At 42.7% G+C, this 16,186-nt stretch overlaps 1 protein-coding gene across 2 annotated transcripts in view; it reads right to left on the bottom strand.

Moving 5' to 3' along the window:
* Positions 1 to 15,461, bottom strand: part of DPYSL3 (dihydropyrimidinase like 3) — a 105,103-nt gene extending 89,642 nt beyond the window's left edge. Inside the window, exon 1 of one of the 2 annotated variants that reach the window (XM_081137256.1) lies at positions 15,005 to 15,461. In XM_081137256.1, coding sequence (XP_080993382.1) covers positions 15,005 to 15,385 — 381 coding nt within the window. In that variant the 5' untranslated portion in view covers positions 15,386 to 15,461. The remainder of the gene's footprint in view (positions 1 to 15,004) is intronic. The other variant, XM_081137257.1, reaches the window with a different exon arrangement.
* Between the last annotated feature and the right edge of the window lie 725 nt (positions 15,462 to 16,186).

The raw sequence follows: 16,186 nt of genomic DNA, 5'->3' as shown, positions 1-16,186 counted from the left end.
ATGTGAATACACCATAAATTATTTATAATACCCTGTTACTGGATCAGTTGTTTTATATATTTACTATTATAATACATAGAGTGACTTTTAAAAATAATCTCCAATCCTTCCTTTTGTTTCCTACATATTATTTAGCAAAGGAGTTTAAGTCAACTAATTTACCCCAAATGTACTGAGCACATGTGGCCGGGTAGACACTGAGGAAGAGCAGTCAGGAGCACATGGTGAGTGCCCTTACAGAGCTGAGCTAGTGGGGAGAGTGGAAAGAGCCCTGGGCTGGAAAATGAAAGAAAATTAGTCATTGCTCCAACCTCTCAACTCCCTTCTACTAACTGTATCCCTTGGGCAAGTGATCTAATCTCTCTTTTCTCATTTGTAAAATACATGTAATTCAAGTTCCTCCCTCCAAGGCTTTGTTGTAAATGGATTAAATTAATAAATGTAAATTGCTTTAAAAAGTGCCTGGCATAGCACTATTCACAACAGCCAAAAAAAATAGAAACCCAAATGTCCATCAGCCTGTGAATGGTTATACTAAGTGTGGTATATCTATTCAGTGGAATATTATAGCCACAAAAAAGGAATGAAGTACTGATACAGGCCACAACATGGAACCTTGAAACACGACGCGAACTGAATGAGCTGGACCAAAAAAAACTAAAAAGGTCACATATTATATGATTCCATTTATATGGAATGTCCAGAAATAGGCAAATCTATAGAGACAGAAAGCAGGTTAGTGGTTCCAGGGGCTGGAGGGAGCGGGGAATGGGGAGTTACTGCTTGATGAATACAGTTTCCTTTTGGGGTAACGGAAAAGTTCCGGAACAAGATAATGACAACTGTATAACACTGTCAGTGTGTTTCATACCACTGACTTGTACTTTTAACATTATTAAAATTGTAAATTTTATGTTATATATATATTTTGCTCCTGTAAAACAACAAGAACATAAAACAGTGCCTAGCATACAATACGCACTCAATAAATTTTATTTTTCATCCTTAGTGTTCTCTGAGAGTCTCAGTTTTCCTATTTATAAAGTGAGAGGGAAAAAATAATCTTCAAAATTGTTTCCAGCTCTGAGATTCCACAGTCCAGTTGGAGGCATCTGCCTTGTGCTGGAGAAATCTTTCTATGAATATCCATGCCCTGCCCTCTCCCTCCTCTGGGCTGATGGAGGCCCCATGCCCTTTTCCTGGGCATTCACTTTGAAGCTGCCATCACGTCTCTGACACAATTTCTTCAGGTACCTGATGATCTCTGATTGCTGGGGTCCCTGAAGAGGCACATGGGGGACTCTCCATAAATATCTGTTGGGCCCATGAATGGATGGAAGGAAAAATGAATATATCTGAATAAACCTGAAACTCTAATTTAAAAGAATATATGCACCCCTATGCTCACTGCAGTGTTATTTCCAATAGCTAAGATGAACACCCAAGAGTCCATCAGTAGATGAGTGGATAAAAGAACTGTGATACATTTATACAATGGAATACTACTTGGCCCTAAAAAAGGAGGATCTCTTACTCTTTGCAACAGCATGGGGGGACCTGGAGAGTATTATGCTAAGTGAAATAAGCCAGTCAGAGAAAGACAAATACCACGAGATCTCACTCATATGTGGAACCTAATGAACAAAATAAACAAACAAAATAGAAAGAGACTCAGAGAGACAGAGAACAGATGGGCAGCTGTCAGGCAGGAGGGGGGTTGGGAAGAGGGGTGAAAAAGGTCAAGGGATTAAGCAAAAAACCCCCCACAAAACTCATAGACACAGACAACAGTGTGGTGATTAGCAGAGGGAAAGGGGGGTGGGGGGAGGGAGAAGACGGTATAGGGGTGATGAATGGTGATGGAAGGAGACGTGACTTGGGGCGGTGAACACACAGTACGATATACAGATGATGTATTATACAATTGTACAGCTGAAACCTATACAATTTTATTAACCAATGTCACCCCAATAAATTCAATTTAAAAAAATAAATAGTAAATAAAGAGAATTTTAAAAAAGAAAAGAAAATGAATGAAAGAGTGACTGCTTAGCCAATGATTCTCACTGCGTGCCTCACGCCCCAGCTGAATCGCTAACCCCTAAGTCGGATTTCCTGCAGGGAGCGCACAGCTTCCAGAAGGTCATAAACACATGCCTAAGTACACCCACCCCTTCCCTGAGAACTCCTAATCTCACTGTTATTGGACAAGCCATTATTTCAGCTCCCAAAGCTCCGCAGTTTTAACCTGTTGACATGTCTTAAGAGCAAGGCTAGCATTCCCCGTGCATTTAATCAGGGCACGTCCTGCTAACACTCCCTAAAGTCGCTCTCCACCTTTTCCTCTTTTCGCAGCTCCCAGCTGTTTGCTCCTTTCCCTAGTGCCCCGGAAAGGCCTTATTGTAAGTCTGACCTCCCTTTTCCTCATCACTGGGGCTTTATTTATTGCTTCCCCACTGTTATTTCCAGGCTATCCTCTCCAACCTCCCCCTCTCTCCTGTCTTTGTTCTTTGCAGACCTTGCCTGCACTTCACGTATGGGCGTTCGAAAATGCCTTGCATTGTCCTCTGCGTTGGCAGATACGTATTTATTTTTAATTTGCTCCTCCAATCTGAGACGGACAGAGAGGGGGAACCGGTGCTCCTTGTTGGGTCTTTAGATTGTTTCGGATAGTTACCATATCTACTTCAAATGTCTGAATCTTTTCATATTGAAAAGTTGCTAGGACTCACTCTGCCTTTCTAACACACATGCAAACACACATACACATGTGCCCCCTTTTTCGTATTCAAGACCAGGGTCAGCAAACTATTGCCCTTGGGCCAAATCCAGCTCACCACCTGATTTTGTAAATCAAATTTAATTGGCACATAGCCACCCCATTCATTTACATATTGTCCGTCCATGCTTTTGCTATACAGAGTTTACTCTTTGGGACAGACACCTTATAGCTTGTGAAGCTTAAAATATTTACTATTTGGACCGTTACAGAAAAACTTTACAGACCCCTGTTGTGCACAATTGAGGGACATCCTGTAAATGCAAATTCTTAGCTCACAGCACGCATAGCCAGATACTGCCTTTATTTCAAATCCCCCACACCCATTTCAAACTCCCTGCTCGACACCCTATAATCTCACTAAAAAGTCCCCTAAGTGCACCCCTGGCTGGCTGCCAGGCTCTCCCCTGGTGGTGTGTAGGAGAGAACTGTATCTCTGGAAAGGTTTTCCCTCCCTAACAACTGTGTTTTTTCCCTTCTCACTCAGTATCCATCTATCATACAGCTTTCCATGTTGTTGGTTTTATTAATTTCTATCTTAATGACAGGATGTAGGAATATTAGAGGAAAACAGCCCCTCCCGAGCCCACTTCCAACTCAAAGTAAACATTGCATCTTTTCTCTTTGGACACAGTCTAACTGCTTGAAAACAAAACACTTGGTTCTGTCTTTGATAGAGACTGTCCAGAATGGGCCCCGTGTGGGCTCCAGGGTCTCGTAGACCTAGATTGGAGCCCGATCTCTGCCGCCATCCTTTGAATACCACCAGGCCCTGGTGGGTGCCTTTAAATCAGATCAACCCCTCCAGCAAGCCATAGCACCCAATAAAAATTATCATTAGGCACTTGGGACAACTATCCTAGTCCCTCTCGGCTCCTTCCTTCCCTTTCTCTATCTCCTGGCGGCTTTCTAGGGACTCAGAGCTTCTGATGTTTTCTGCTTTAGCTACGGTGTTCTCCTTTTGGACTTGACCAAATTCTGCTTTCCTATTTTGATTCTGTGAGCCCCATCCTCTCCCTCTGCAGAAAGTCCCACAAGCACAGATTTTATTTTAATTAATCCTCTTAGCCACGTCAGTTTTAGGTGCTGGATGTCATTCAGTACCGATGCTTATCCACCTCCATATAAAATAGCAACGTGGTGTAGCAGGAGCCATCGGACAAGTCCCAGAGCTGAAATCCTGAGCTTGTTTCTAGTTGTATGATTTCAGGAAGTCAAGTAGCTCCTCCGAGATTCAGTCTCTCTTCCAGACTCTGTAGATATTAATACGTGTTTTGTAGAGTTATGGTGAGGGTTAGACAGCAGTGCCTTGCATACATAAGTACTCCACAAATGGAACTTTTCATTAGGACACACCTGAACTTCATATTTGTGTCCCCAAATCCAAGGAACAGTAAAACTCCAAGAGATTATGATGAGAACTACTTTGGTACAGTCAATTCTGTTCTTTTAGCGGGTCTCCTTTTCATAACTTTAACTTTCTATGTTTTCATCCGCAGCTAAGATTTAAAATCTTCTTCCTGTGTCTTTTATTTTTGCCCCCACGTCCCTGGTTCTTGTGGCCCCTTAATCTCAGCCACAGCTGAGCAATGTGGCCCAGGCTGCACCCCTCTTTCTTACTGGATTTAAACAAAAGGCTTCCCTGGCTTTCAACACTCTGGAGTCCTGCCTGTGAAACTTCCCGTAGGAAGCAGCCATCCCATGCTCAGTGTCCCTGCAGCACGGGAATGACCACACCACATGCAGTCATGTCCAGGAATTTTCCATTGTCAAATAGTAATGAAATGAATATGTACAAAGATTTACCTATAAGGAGGTCAATCGCCTTATTTATAATAGCAAAAGAAGAGAAAATAAAAGTAAAATCAAAACTGAAACCCCCCATAAATATCCTATTAAAAAGATATTTAATACAAGACACGTCACAATGGAGTAGTATATAGCCATTGTAAATTATGCTTTAGAAAAGTTTGATTCCCCATGAAGATGCCATAATTACTCAAGTTTAAAAATGTAAGTTAGAGTTTCCAGTCTGGCATTAGGAGCTTAGATGTTTCCATTCCATCCAAACAAGTAAAAAACTGAGCAAACTAACAAATTAACAACTTTTCTTACACCCAGCAGAAAGGTGAGATCACAGGGGAAACTGCTACACCAAAACTTAGGGAGATAGGTGGATACAGAAAATCGCAATTGACCTGAGCAGAAATCCATAAGCAAAGACTTTCATGGGAACCAGCTGGGGTACGAAAACCTGAACTGCTGTTGAAAAATTGCTGGAGACTCAGTGCAGAAAGCTCTGAGAGATAAAAACTCCAAAGGGGCCCTGGCCATGTGGCTCAGTTGGTTGGAACATGGTCCCGTACCCTGAAAGGTTGCAGGTTCGATTCCTAGTCAGATCACATAACTAGGTTGCGGGTTCAATCCCCCGTTGGGGCGTGTATGGGAGGCAGCTGATCTCTCTCTTTCTCTCTCTCCCTTCCCTGCTTTCTAAAATCAATAAGCATGTCCTCAGGTGAGAATTAAAAAAAAAAAAAATCCAAAGGGATTCAGTTATCTGAAGGCCCTCACAGTTTTACAACCGTAACCTCCAAGAGCCCTACTAGGCCCTCATGGTGACTATCAGAGAAAAGTCTCCTCCTGCTTCTGGAGGGGACTCTGAGAAGCATGCTAAGTCTACAGTCCAGGACCAGGAGCTCACCAAAAGACTAAGTCCTAACCATACGATTACAGAATGCTTCCTGACCCTCCACACCTTACCACTGCATTACTAAAGGTCATCATGTCCACCTTTCAACAAAAAAAGTACAAGGCATGCTAAAAGGCAAAAAACACAGAAGAGACTGAACAAACATCAGAGCCAGAGTCAGAAATGGCAGGAATGTTGGAATTATCAGACCAGAAATTTAGAAAAACTATGATTAATATGTTTCAATGGAAAAAATAGACAACATGCAATAACAAACAGATAATGTAAACAGAGAGATGGAAGTCCTAACAAAGAATTAAAAATGCAAGAAATGAAAAACACTCTAACAGAAATAAAAGATGCCTTTGATGGGCTCTTTAGTAAATTAGACATGGCTGAGGAAAGAATCTCTGAAATGGAGGATGTAACAATAGAAAGTTCTAAAGTTGAGCAAAGAGAAAAAAAAAGACTAAATAGAACAGAACAGAATATTCAAGAACCGTGAGACAACTACAAAAGGTGTGACATACACATAATGGTATTACCAGAGAAGAAAGAAAGAAAGAAACAGAAACATTATTTAAAGTAATAATGACTGCCCAGCGGTTGAGCGTTGACCTAGGATCTAGGCGATCGGGTTCAATTCCCGGTCAGGGCACATGCCTGGGGTGCGGGCTAGGTCCCCAGTCACGGGCATGCAGGAGGCAGCTGATCAATGACTCTCTCATCGTTGATTTTTATATCTCTCTCCCTTTCCTTTCCTCTCTCTGAAATCAATAAAGATATATTTAAAAAAATAAAGTAATAATGACTGAAAATTCCACCATAATTAATGTCAGATACCAAACCATAGGTGGGGGAAGCTCAGAATACCCAGGCATATACAAATTATATCCAAATATCCTCAGAAATCATACAAACAAGAAGACAATAGGGTGAAATATTTAATGTGGTGAGAGAAAAAGAAAACACCAACCTAGAATTCTGACCTTGCAAAACATCCTTAAAAAGTGAAGGAGAAATAAAGACTTTCTTAGACAAGCAAAATTGAGGGAATTTGTTGGCAGTAGATCTGCCTCACAAAAAATGTTAAAAGTTCTTCATAGAGAAGGAAAATTATATAGGTCAGAAACGTGGATCTACACAAAGAAAGGAAGAGCACTGACAAATGAGTAACTGAGGATAAAATTAAAACATTTATTTTTTGTATTCTTAATTGATCTAACATAACAGTTTGTTCAAAATAGTAACAGCAACAATGTATTCACTTATGTATGTGTGTGTATATATATATATGCTTATATATAAATCAGATGAATAATGGCAAAAGAAATTTTAAAATATTTTGGGCTAAATAAAAGTAAAAATACAACATATCAAAGATTCTAGGATGCAATTAAAACAGTACTTGGAAGGAAATTTATAACATGGAATACATATATTAGAAAAAAGAAAGACCTAAAATCAATAGTGTAAGCTGCCATCTTAGAAAACCAGAAAAAGAAGAAAAATTAGACTCAAAGTAAGCAGAATAAAAGAAAGAATAAAAATTAGAACATAAATCAATAAATTTGAAAACAAGAAATCAATAAAGAAAATTAACAAAACCATAAACTGGTTCTTTGAAAAGATCAATGATTGATAAACTTCCAGCTAGGATAACTAGAACACAAAAAAGAGAGAAGACACAAATTATCTATATCAGAAATGAAAGAGGGAACATCACTACAGAGCCCATGGGTATTATACGGATCACAGAGCAATATTATGAACAATTCTACACCCACAAATTTGATAACATAGATGAAATGGACTAAATCCTCAAAGGACACAATCTGCCAAAACTCACAAAAAAGGAAACTGACAATCTGAATAGACCTATATTTATTAAATAAATTTAATCAGTAATTAATAATCTTCCAAAACAGACAGCACCAAGCCCATATGGGTTCACTGGTGAACTCTACCAAACATTTAAGGCAGAAATTATACCAATTCTCTACAATCTCTTCCAGATGTCAGAAGCAAAGGGAATACTACTTAATACATTCTACGAAGGCAGCATTATCTTAATGCCAGAACCAGACAGACACTAGAGAGAAAACTAGAGATCAATATCTCTCATGAACATAGAGGCAAAAAATTCTCAACAAAATATTAGCAGATCAAATCCAGCAATGTACAAAAAGAACTATACACCACAACCAAGTGGGATTTACCAAGGTATGAAAGACTGGTTCAAATTAGAAAATGAATGTAGTCCATCACATCAACAGACTAAAAGAGGAAAAATCACATGATCATATCAATAGACGCAGAAAAAGCATTTGACAAAATCCAGCACCCATGCATGATAAAAATTCTCAGCAAACAAAAAATAGATGGGAACTTCCTCAACTTGATAAAGAACATCTACAAAAACCTACAGCTAACATCATACTTAATGGTAATAAACTGGAAGAAACTGACACTTACCCTACTTCAAGACTTACTATAATGCTAAGTAATCAAGACAATGGGGTATTAGCCAAAGAACAGACAAATTGATTAATGGAAAAGAATGCATAGCCTAGAAATAGACCCATATAAATACATATAGTAAACTTATCTTTGATAAAGAAGCATAGGTAATACAATGTAGCAAAGATAGTCCTTTTCAATGACTGGTGCTAGAACTGGAACCCAAAACAATCTAGGCACAGAGCGTATACCATTCACAAAAAATTATCTCAAAATGGATCGCAGACTTGCACATAAAACGCAAAACTATAAAAAACTTCTAGAAGATAACACAGAAGAAAACCTGGATAAACTTGGGTATGGCAATGACATTTTACATACAGAGCCAAAGGCACAATCCATGAAAGAAATAACAGGAACAAACCAATTTAAAAAGGGTCAAAAGACCTGAAAAGACACCTGACCAAAGAAGATATACAGATGTCAAGTAGGCATACAAAAAAAGAAAGAAAAAATGCTTCACGTTGGATGTCATTAGGGAATTGCAAAATAGAGCAACAATGAGATACCCCTATACATCTATTAGAGAGACCAAAATCCAAACCACTGACAATACCAAATTGTGGGTGAGCATGTGGAGCAACGGGAACTCTCATTCATTGCTGGTGGGAACGTACAATGGTACAGCCACTTTGAAGGTCAGTTTGGAGATGTCTTTAATAACTAAATGTACTCTTACCATATGATTCAGAAATCACACTCCTTGGCATTTACTCAAATGAACTGAAAATGTATGTCTACGCTAAAAGCTGCATGCGGATGTTTATACCATCTTTAGTCCTAATTGCCAAAACTTGGAAGCAAACAAAATGTCCTTCAGTAGGTGAGTGGATAAATAAACTGTAGGACATCTAGACAATAGAGTATCATTCAGTGCTAAAAAGAAATGAGCTATCAAGCCATGAGAAGACATGGAGGAAGCTTACATGCTTCTTACCAAGTAAAAGAAGCCAGTCTAAAAGGGCTACTAATGACCCTAATATTAGAACCACTGACTGGTATGGCTTTGGTCTAAAGATCCCAGACTTACAAGCACTCAGCCTATTGGGTGGGCAAGATGAGCTACTGGGGTACAAGAAGAAAAGATCAGGATTTCTATTGGGACTTATGCTATCTCATCCTTTTTAGTTTGTACTTTTTATTTGTATTGTATAATAGTTAAAAGACATCAATAGCCCAGCCGGGCGTGGCTCAGTGGTTGAGCGTCGACCTAGGATCCAGGCGATCGGGGTTCGGTTCCCGGTCAGGGCACATGCCCAGGTTGCGGGCTCGATCAATGACTCTCTCATCATTGATGTTTCTATCTCTCTCTCTCTCCTTGCCTCTCTCTGAAATCAATAAAGATATATTAAAAAAAAAAAAAGACACCAATACATGATTTGTGTATGTAATTTATATAGATGCAGAGACGTATGTCATTTGCATAGAGGAAAACAATGAAAAACATTTCTAGGGCATTGCCACAGTGACCACCTGGGCCAGCCCCGTCGTTTCAGGAAGGAGGGAACTAAAGCTCAGAGAGAAGGGCGGTAACTTGCCCAAGAGGTACAGCTGGTTAAAGGTGGGGTCTCCAAGCCGAGACTGCTAATGCTTTATCTAGTTATTTTGATTTGGTGGGGGTTTTGTTCCGTCCCATCTCATTGTATCTTGATGGAGTATAACTGTTCTTTGAATACCTGTGAGTTCATGTTAAGGAGTACAGATAAATTTTAATGTCACATTTTCCTAGAAGTTTGACTTTTAAAAAGGGCTTACACACCTATAGGGCCTTCTGTCTCCTCTCAAAACCGGAAGGCTGAGTCCCCAGGCATGGATGGCCTTCTCCACAGCCAGAGTCCCTTTCCTAGTGAGCTTCATGCACCCTCTCCCAGGAACACTGCTAGAAGGGATAGTGCCCCGTGGAGATAAATCTCAGGAAACTCAGCTGTAGAAATCACTGACAGAAAAGCATCCGAGACAGTCTCTGGCCGTCTTAAACTTTACTTACGAGAGCCGTCAGCACAATCCTGTCTCCAGGGACCATTACTTTGAGGGAACCCTGCCAATCGCAGCATTACTTGGAAGGCACACTTTTTATGTTCCTCAAACGCCTACTGTCAAACTAAACCAGAGTTCTGAAAAGTTCCAAACACTCCCAAGCTGGGGGAGGCAAACATACTCCCAGATTCTGCATAGCCCGAGGGCCAGGTAAGCAAGAGCCTTTCCCCCAGCTTGGTGCAAACCCTCACATGTCAGAGCAGCCTTGTAAAATTAGTTTACACTCCAGGGCCTGGATTCTGAGGGCTAGAGAGGCCCTTATAAAGTTAGACTTCTATTTTCAGCTGTCTTCCTTTGTGCAGGGTTAGGAAGAGAACTCCAGTGTCTCAGAGTCCTTTTGGAAGAGTATCGCCCAGGACCAAAAGGCACATGACAAATGGTCAAAAGTTAACAGCCACGTCTCATTTGTTTAAGTTCTCTCCTCCAGCACCCCTGCTGACTTCACAAAGGGAACAGCTTGCCCGAAAGTGGCCCACGTGGGAAGCAGGGAACTAGAAATGACCCCCAGCTCCTGAAAGGGAGTGATCAATACACACACGTAATCACAAGTGTCATTGCTCTGTTCCCACTGGATGACAGTCTTTGCAGTATCATTTGCTCTTGGCGGACCATATATCATCACTCTCCTCCCTTTAGTAATTTCTTCACTGCAAGAACAATTCGGGAAATCATCTTGAGAAATGGTGGAAAATATTTACTTTTCACAAAGAATTGCTTTTTCTGTACTGATTGTTGAAAATCATAAACAAAAAGGTTCCAGATCTTGGCTATTGTAAATAATGCTGCAATGGACATAGGGGCACATATATGCTTTCAAATTAGTGTTTCGGGATTCTTAGGATATGTTCCCAGAAGACTAAAATACACAAACTCACACACACGACATTTGTTAAAACTCAGAGAACTATGTGCTTCAAAGGGTAATTTTTTACAGGATGTAAATTATACCTCAATAAATCCAATTTTAAAAACTTACAAATAAAAAGTTGTGTGAGCCACCCATGAAGGATTTTGGCAATATGAATGCCCATGATGAGAAAAATCTAACTATAAAGTTTAACAAGGTGTTTACAGATAGGTCCAGACCACCACATAAACACCCAAATTTAACATTCGAAATATAACTCAGAAACATTTTTATACTTTTATTCTGCCAAACACTTTTGTTATTTAATTCTTTCATAATTTTTTCTGAATTAACTAAATGCATTTTCTGATGGTGGGAGTAATGAGTAGGTATGCTAGAGAGACAAAGCCAATTTTGAGTTTTTTGAGATATTTAAAAAAAAAATCTCTTTTGATAACCTTGCAATCAGCTTGTTAGAAGACGGATTTGGCAGCAACTATTTTTAAGGGTGAGCAGCTGATCTCCAAGTGGCCTGAATGAGGGCTGGTGGCAAGATGGAGGAGGGTTTCCAGAGGCCTGGAGGGAAGATCTGTCCTGGCCCCGCATTGTAGTAACATGTGTCAGGAGCAGGCACAATGGCAGAACCATTGCATTTAAATAAAGAAGCAGCCTCCCAGTCTGGAACCACTTAGAGTACCTGGCTTTCAATTTCCTTATCTGTAAAATCACTTTCTATAAGAAAACAAAAGGGGGAAACATACACACACAGAGAGAGAGAGAGAGAAAGAGCTAGAAAAGAAGTACTTGCTATCAAATCTGCAGATGACCAACAGCTGGGGACAGGGGTGCTGTATCATAGAATTAAGGTTCAAAATTTTTGTGGTATAATAGAAAGATGAGCTAAGACGGTGATGAATATTACAGCAGGAAGAAAAATAAAATCTTATAGTTAAAGTATTTTTTTTCGTTTTGGTTTTAAGTCTAGTTGCACCAGCATAGAATACAGAGCTTGTGTGAAAAGTTTCTGCGGGCTTGAGTGACAGGGAATTGGAGACAATAGCAGGACATGGGCGCTGAATTAGTAGGTGGGATCCTGGACTACAAAAGCATATGTTGGGTATAAATCAAGGCAATTACCTAGCCTAATGTATTTGCCATGGCCATATCCCATCTGGAGCACTGTGTTCAGTCTGGGCACTGTATTTTGGGCAGAATATTTACAAAATATAGTATAACCTGAAAAGGAAGTCAGAATGGTGAGAGACACATATAAGGAAGGCTGACTAAGCTAGACATGATAAATAACAACGGGGATTTTAGAGAGAATGGTATCACTGTCTTCAAACATATAAAGGGCAGTAAAAATTGAAGTGTAATAGTAATTAGGATGTATTGAGTACTTTTTATGGGCAAAGTAGTCACTGTTATCCACATTTTGAAGGTGAGCAAACTGTGGCATAAAGCCAAGGTACATGGTTACAGTGACATCATTTGTAAGGGTTGAGCCAGGTTTCACCCCAGTAACCCATCCCCAGATCTGGGAGAGATATTAAAACTATTTTCTAAATATTTCCAATCTCTGTCTTACAGGATCGTGGTAAGATTTCCCTTTCCCAATTCTTTTGAAGTCAGGCACACACTAATGATTTGCTCTGGCCAATGAAATCTGAGCAAAGGCCATGTTTGTGACTTCTGGGACTTCTGTTAGGGAGTTTAAGAGTCTGTAAGCAATCTGCCACATGCTCTTCCCACCGTGATTGTGTGGACACGGAACCTCCATCAATTTAGGTCTCTGAGGTGCAATGATCAACAGAGCTGCCCTGCTGACCCAAGCTTGCCAAGTGGCAGGAGCAAGAAATGAACTGCTATTGATTGATTAAGGCATGGAGATCTAGGGATCGCTTGTTACTATAGCATTCCCCAGCCTGTTCTGACAGATACATGAGCCCAGATGCTTAAAATCATTAAAATATTTCAGAATAAGGAAACATATTTATTCTTCTATTTCCAATGGTCACAACTAAGAATAGTTTATAAAAACTACAAGTAGGCAGATTTAGGCTTACTTTAACTTTCTTTAGTAAAGTTGTCTAAAAGTTGCTTCACGAGGGAGAGAGCACCCTGATAATGGCAGTATTTAAACCGAGGCCAGATGATCATCTGGCTTTTATGTAGCAAAATATATGGCTTACTTAAGGAGGTTTATGTATCAAACATTTATGGAGCGCACCTCCAATGTACCAGGCATTTCAGTCACAAAGATAAAGCCAAACACATAACCCCTGTCCTCAAGGAAATAACCATCAAGTACAGAAGCAGATAACCTATGCCGTCTCTTCTAACACTGTGATTCAACCAAATTAGAGATAATAACATGGCCTGGATGAAGCTGACAGCAAGCCCGAACTTACAAATAGCCACGTGGCACAAGAAATCCTGCTGATGTTTAGGTTGTATTATTATTTTTCAATTAGGAGCCCAAAGTATAGGGTTTCTAAAGGGAAGGAGAAAGAGAGAATTGCTGGGTTTAAAGGAGGAACATTTTCCTTTCTCTAGTTACCATTCTTACATCTTGCAAACCAGGCATATTATCTGGCTTACATCAGGGGTGTTCCAGAAAGGGAATGGCACTGACTCACAGCGATGGCTACTGACCTTTTCCATCCTTTCTCCCACCCCTGAGAGTCAGGAAGGGGACTTTTCAGCACTGATCCACTCAGACTTGAAGACAGGCAATGACCATCCTATAGGGCCATTCTTTAGTTTACAAATCAGTTTCCAAAAGATCTGAAGTTTTTCCTCAAAGAGTATTTGAGTAGGGCCTAGCGGAATCCCATATTCTAAGGATGAAGTGACAATCACAAACTGAGTGACTCCAAGGGACACCAATATTATTTCCCAATGGCACTTTCAAACGGGACCTGCTTTTCCATGGTGGTATCAATAGTTAAAGGTTTGTTTGGTTTTTTTTAAACTTCCAAAAACCAAACAGTGGAGACGGATGTGCTGTGCTGTCCTTTCCCTGGCTCTCTGCATTTTCATGGAAAAATGTCTGAAACGTGGGTAAGCATTAACTGTAATTGCTCTGAGGCAAACATTTCCATTTCAGGTTATTATTCATAACAGTATTGGTGCAGAGTAATATATGCGGCTGGATTTTGCAGCCATAATCTAGACAAGGGTGACGTATCTGATTACCATTGTCCCTCAACTGAAAAGCATGGGTTTGAACTTTGAATACCCCAGCTGTGCCCAGGCCCTGAATTTTCTGAACTACAGTTCTGATTTTTCTATAAAATAAATAAATCAGGGCAAGCTGGATTTCAGTGCCATGCCTTCAGTCAGTTCAGTGTGACATAAGTTTCTCAAAAATACAGACAGAAGAAACCGGCTTTGGCACACGTAAGAGCAGCAGGGAAAACTTGCAGCTCATGCTAGTTTAATGTGCACCCTTCACACTCTCGCCTATTTTAAAAAATGCAATGACATTCTTCCAGAGACAGCTGGATCCTTGTGGTACCCAGGCTTGCCCCAAGCCCTGTACACAAATACACACTTTACAAACACAGATGTGAAATGTCCATCGAGGACATGAGTGAGGCATGGAGATTCGATTGTTTAGTCCGGTGGCTCTACACCTAAAAGTTTCAGGAGCAGAGCTGATATTCCAAGAGTGAGAGGGGAGACCCCCCCATCCTTTCCTCTGGACACTATGGAGATGACCCCATTTTCCCAGCACCAGTTTGCCCTCTGCCCTGATGACCCGGGTTGAGATTGAAGGGCCGGAGTGGAGGCCGAGACAACTGTGTGTAGTTACTCAGACGAGAGGAGAGCTGGAAATCACTAAGCCTTCCTGGACTGGCCAGGCTGACACACCCACCCAGAACCCATGGCCCCGGGGTGCAAGAGGGAGGCAGGGGGACCTGCGCGCAACAAGATGCTGAAATTGGGGACACGCGCGAATCCAGGTCCGGGCTGGGAGGTCACGCTATGCTCAGCGGAGGGTGCCCTTTCCCTCTCCTAGTCCTCGGTCTCGGTGCAAAGTGAGCAAAAGAAAAGTTGTGCCCGGGCCATGGCGCCCCTGGCTGCACAGGGAAGGACGGCAGACGGAGAGGAGCCCCGGGCCCCTTACCTTGTCCTTGGGACCGAGGTTCTGCAAAACCTCCTTGCCGGTGGCGCTCCGGATCTCCACCCCGGTGGGCGCGGGGGCGGCGGGCGCGGGCTCCCGGCTCTCCTCCCGGCCTTGGCCCCGGCGCGGGGAGTCCCCTTCGAGCCCGGGCCGGCTCCCCGCGCCGCGCCCGCTGCCCTGGCTGCTCCGGGGAGTCTTCGCGCCCCGCTGCCCCACGCTCAGGGCATCGAAATCCAGCGTCTTGCTCTCGAAGGCGCCCTCCACGTTGCAGAACATGCCGCCGTACTTCTGCCGCGGGACCTGGTCCGTGGTGCCCGGCCTGGCCAGGTACACGGGCAGATCATCTTCGTGGGAGCTGTCCCAGCCTCTCCGGCCCGAGGCCATGGTTCCAGCGCCGGCGGCCCGCGGCTTTTCTTCCCCGAGGCGGAGAGGGCAGCCGGCGGCAGCGTGCGCCCGGCCACAGTGACTGGGGCGGGGGGAGGCGCCTGAGCCCTCGCCAGAGGCGGCAGTGCTGCGCCCCGCTGCCCGTCCCCAGCCAGGCGCGCGCAGGGGCCGGCGCGGGGCGCGCTCCGCTCGGGACCCTCGCCGCGCGGTGGCCGCGCGTCCTCCGGCACCGGGGACCCCCACGCCACGCCTCACCTGCCTCGCGTCCTTGCTGCCCACGGAAAGTGGGAATCCCAACTTGCCGCGCGTGCACACACGAGCGCGCGCGCACACTTCCCGCCGGCCCCACAAGCCCAGATGCACGCTCAAGGACTTGCCTCGCTCGCACAGGCACACATGCACACACACGCACACATGCCGCCGTGCCCACGCCGGCTCCGAGTCTGCCCCACGAACACAAGCCTTTCTGCCCCGCGTATGCACTTCAACCTCGCTGGCTCAGGGGTGCTCAGGTCAAAGCGAGATACTGATTTACAACCACACACACGCACACACAACTCAGATGCATCACTCTCAAGATCCTAGACTGGGGTTCCCCATAGTCCCAGACTGGTCTCATCTCAATTTTAGGATTTTCTCCAAATTGCTCCCAGTTCTAGAACCTCACAAGCCTGCACCCTCAAATAAAGAACTCCTGAATTAGGGTGAGGGGGTGGGGGGAAGAGAGAGAGGAGAAAAAGAGAGACCCTCTTATTTCACTGACAATCACAAAGGCCTATAACCGACTCAGACAAATCTACA

Source organism: Miniopterus schreibersii, assembly GCF_964146895.1.
Source record: "Miniopterus schreibersii genome assembly, chromosome: 4".
NCBI classification, from domain to species: Eukaryota; Metazoa; Chordata; class Mammalia; order Chiroptera; family Miniopteridae; genus Miniopterus; species Miniopterus schreibersii.
This window is presented reverse-complemented; position numbering and strand designations above follow the sequence as displayed.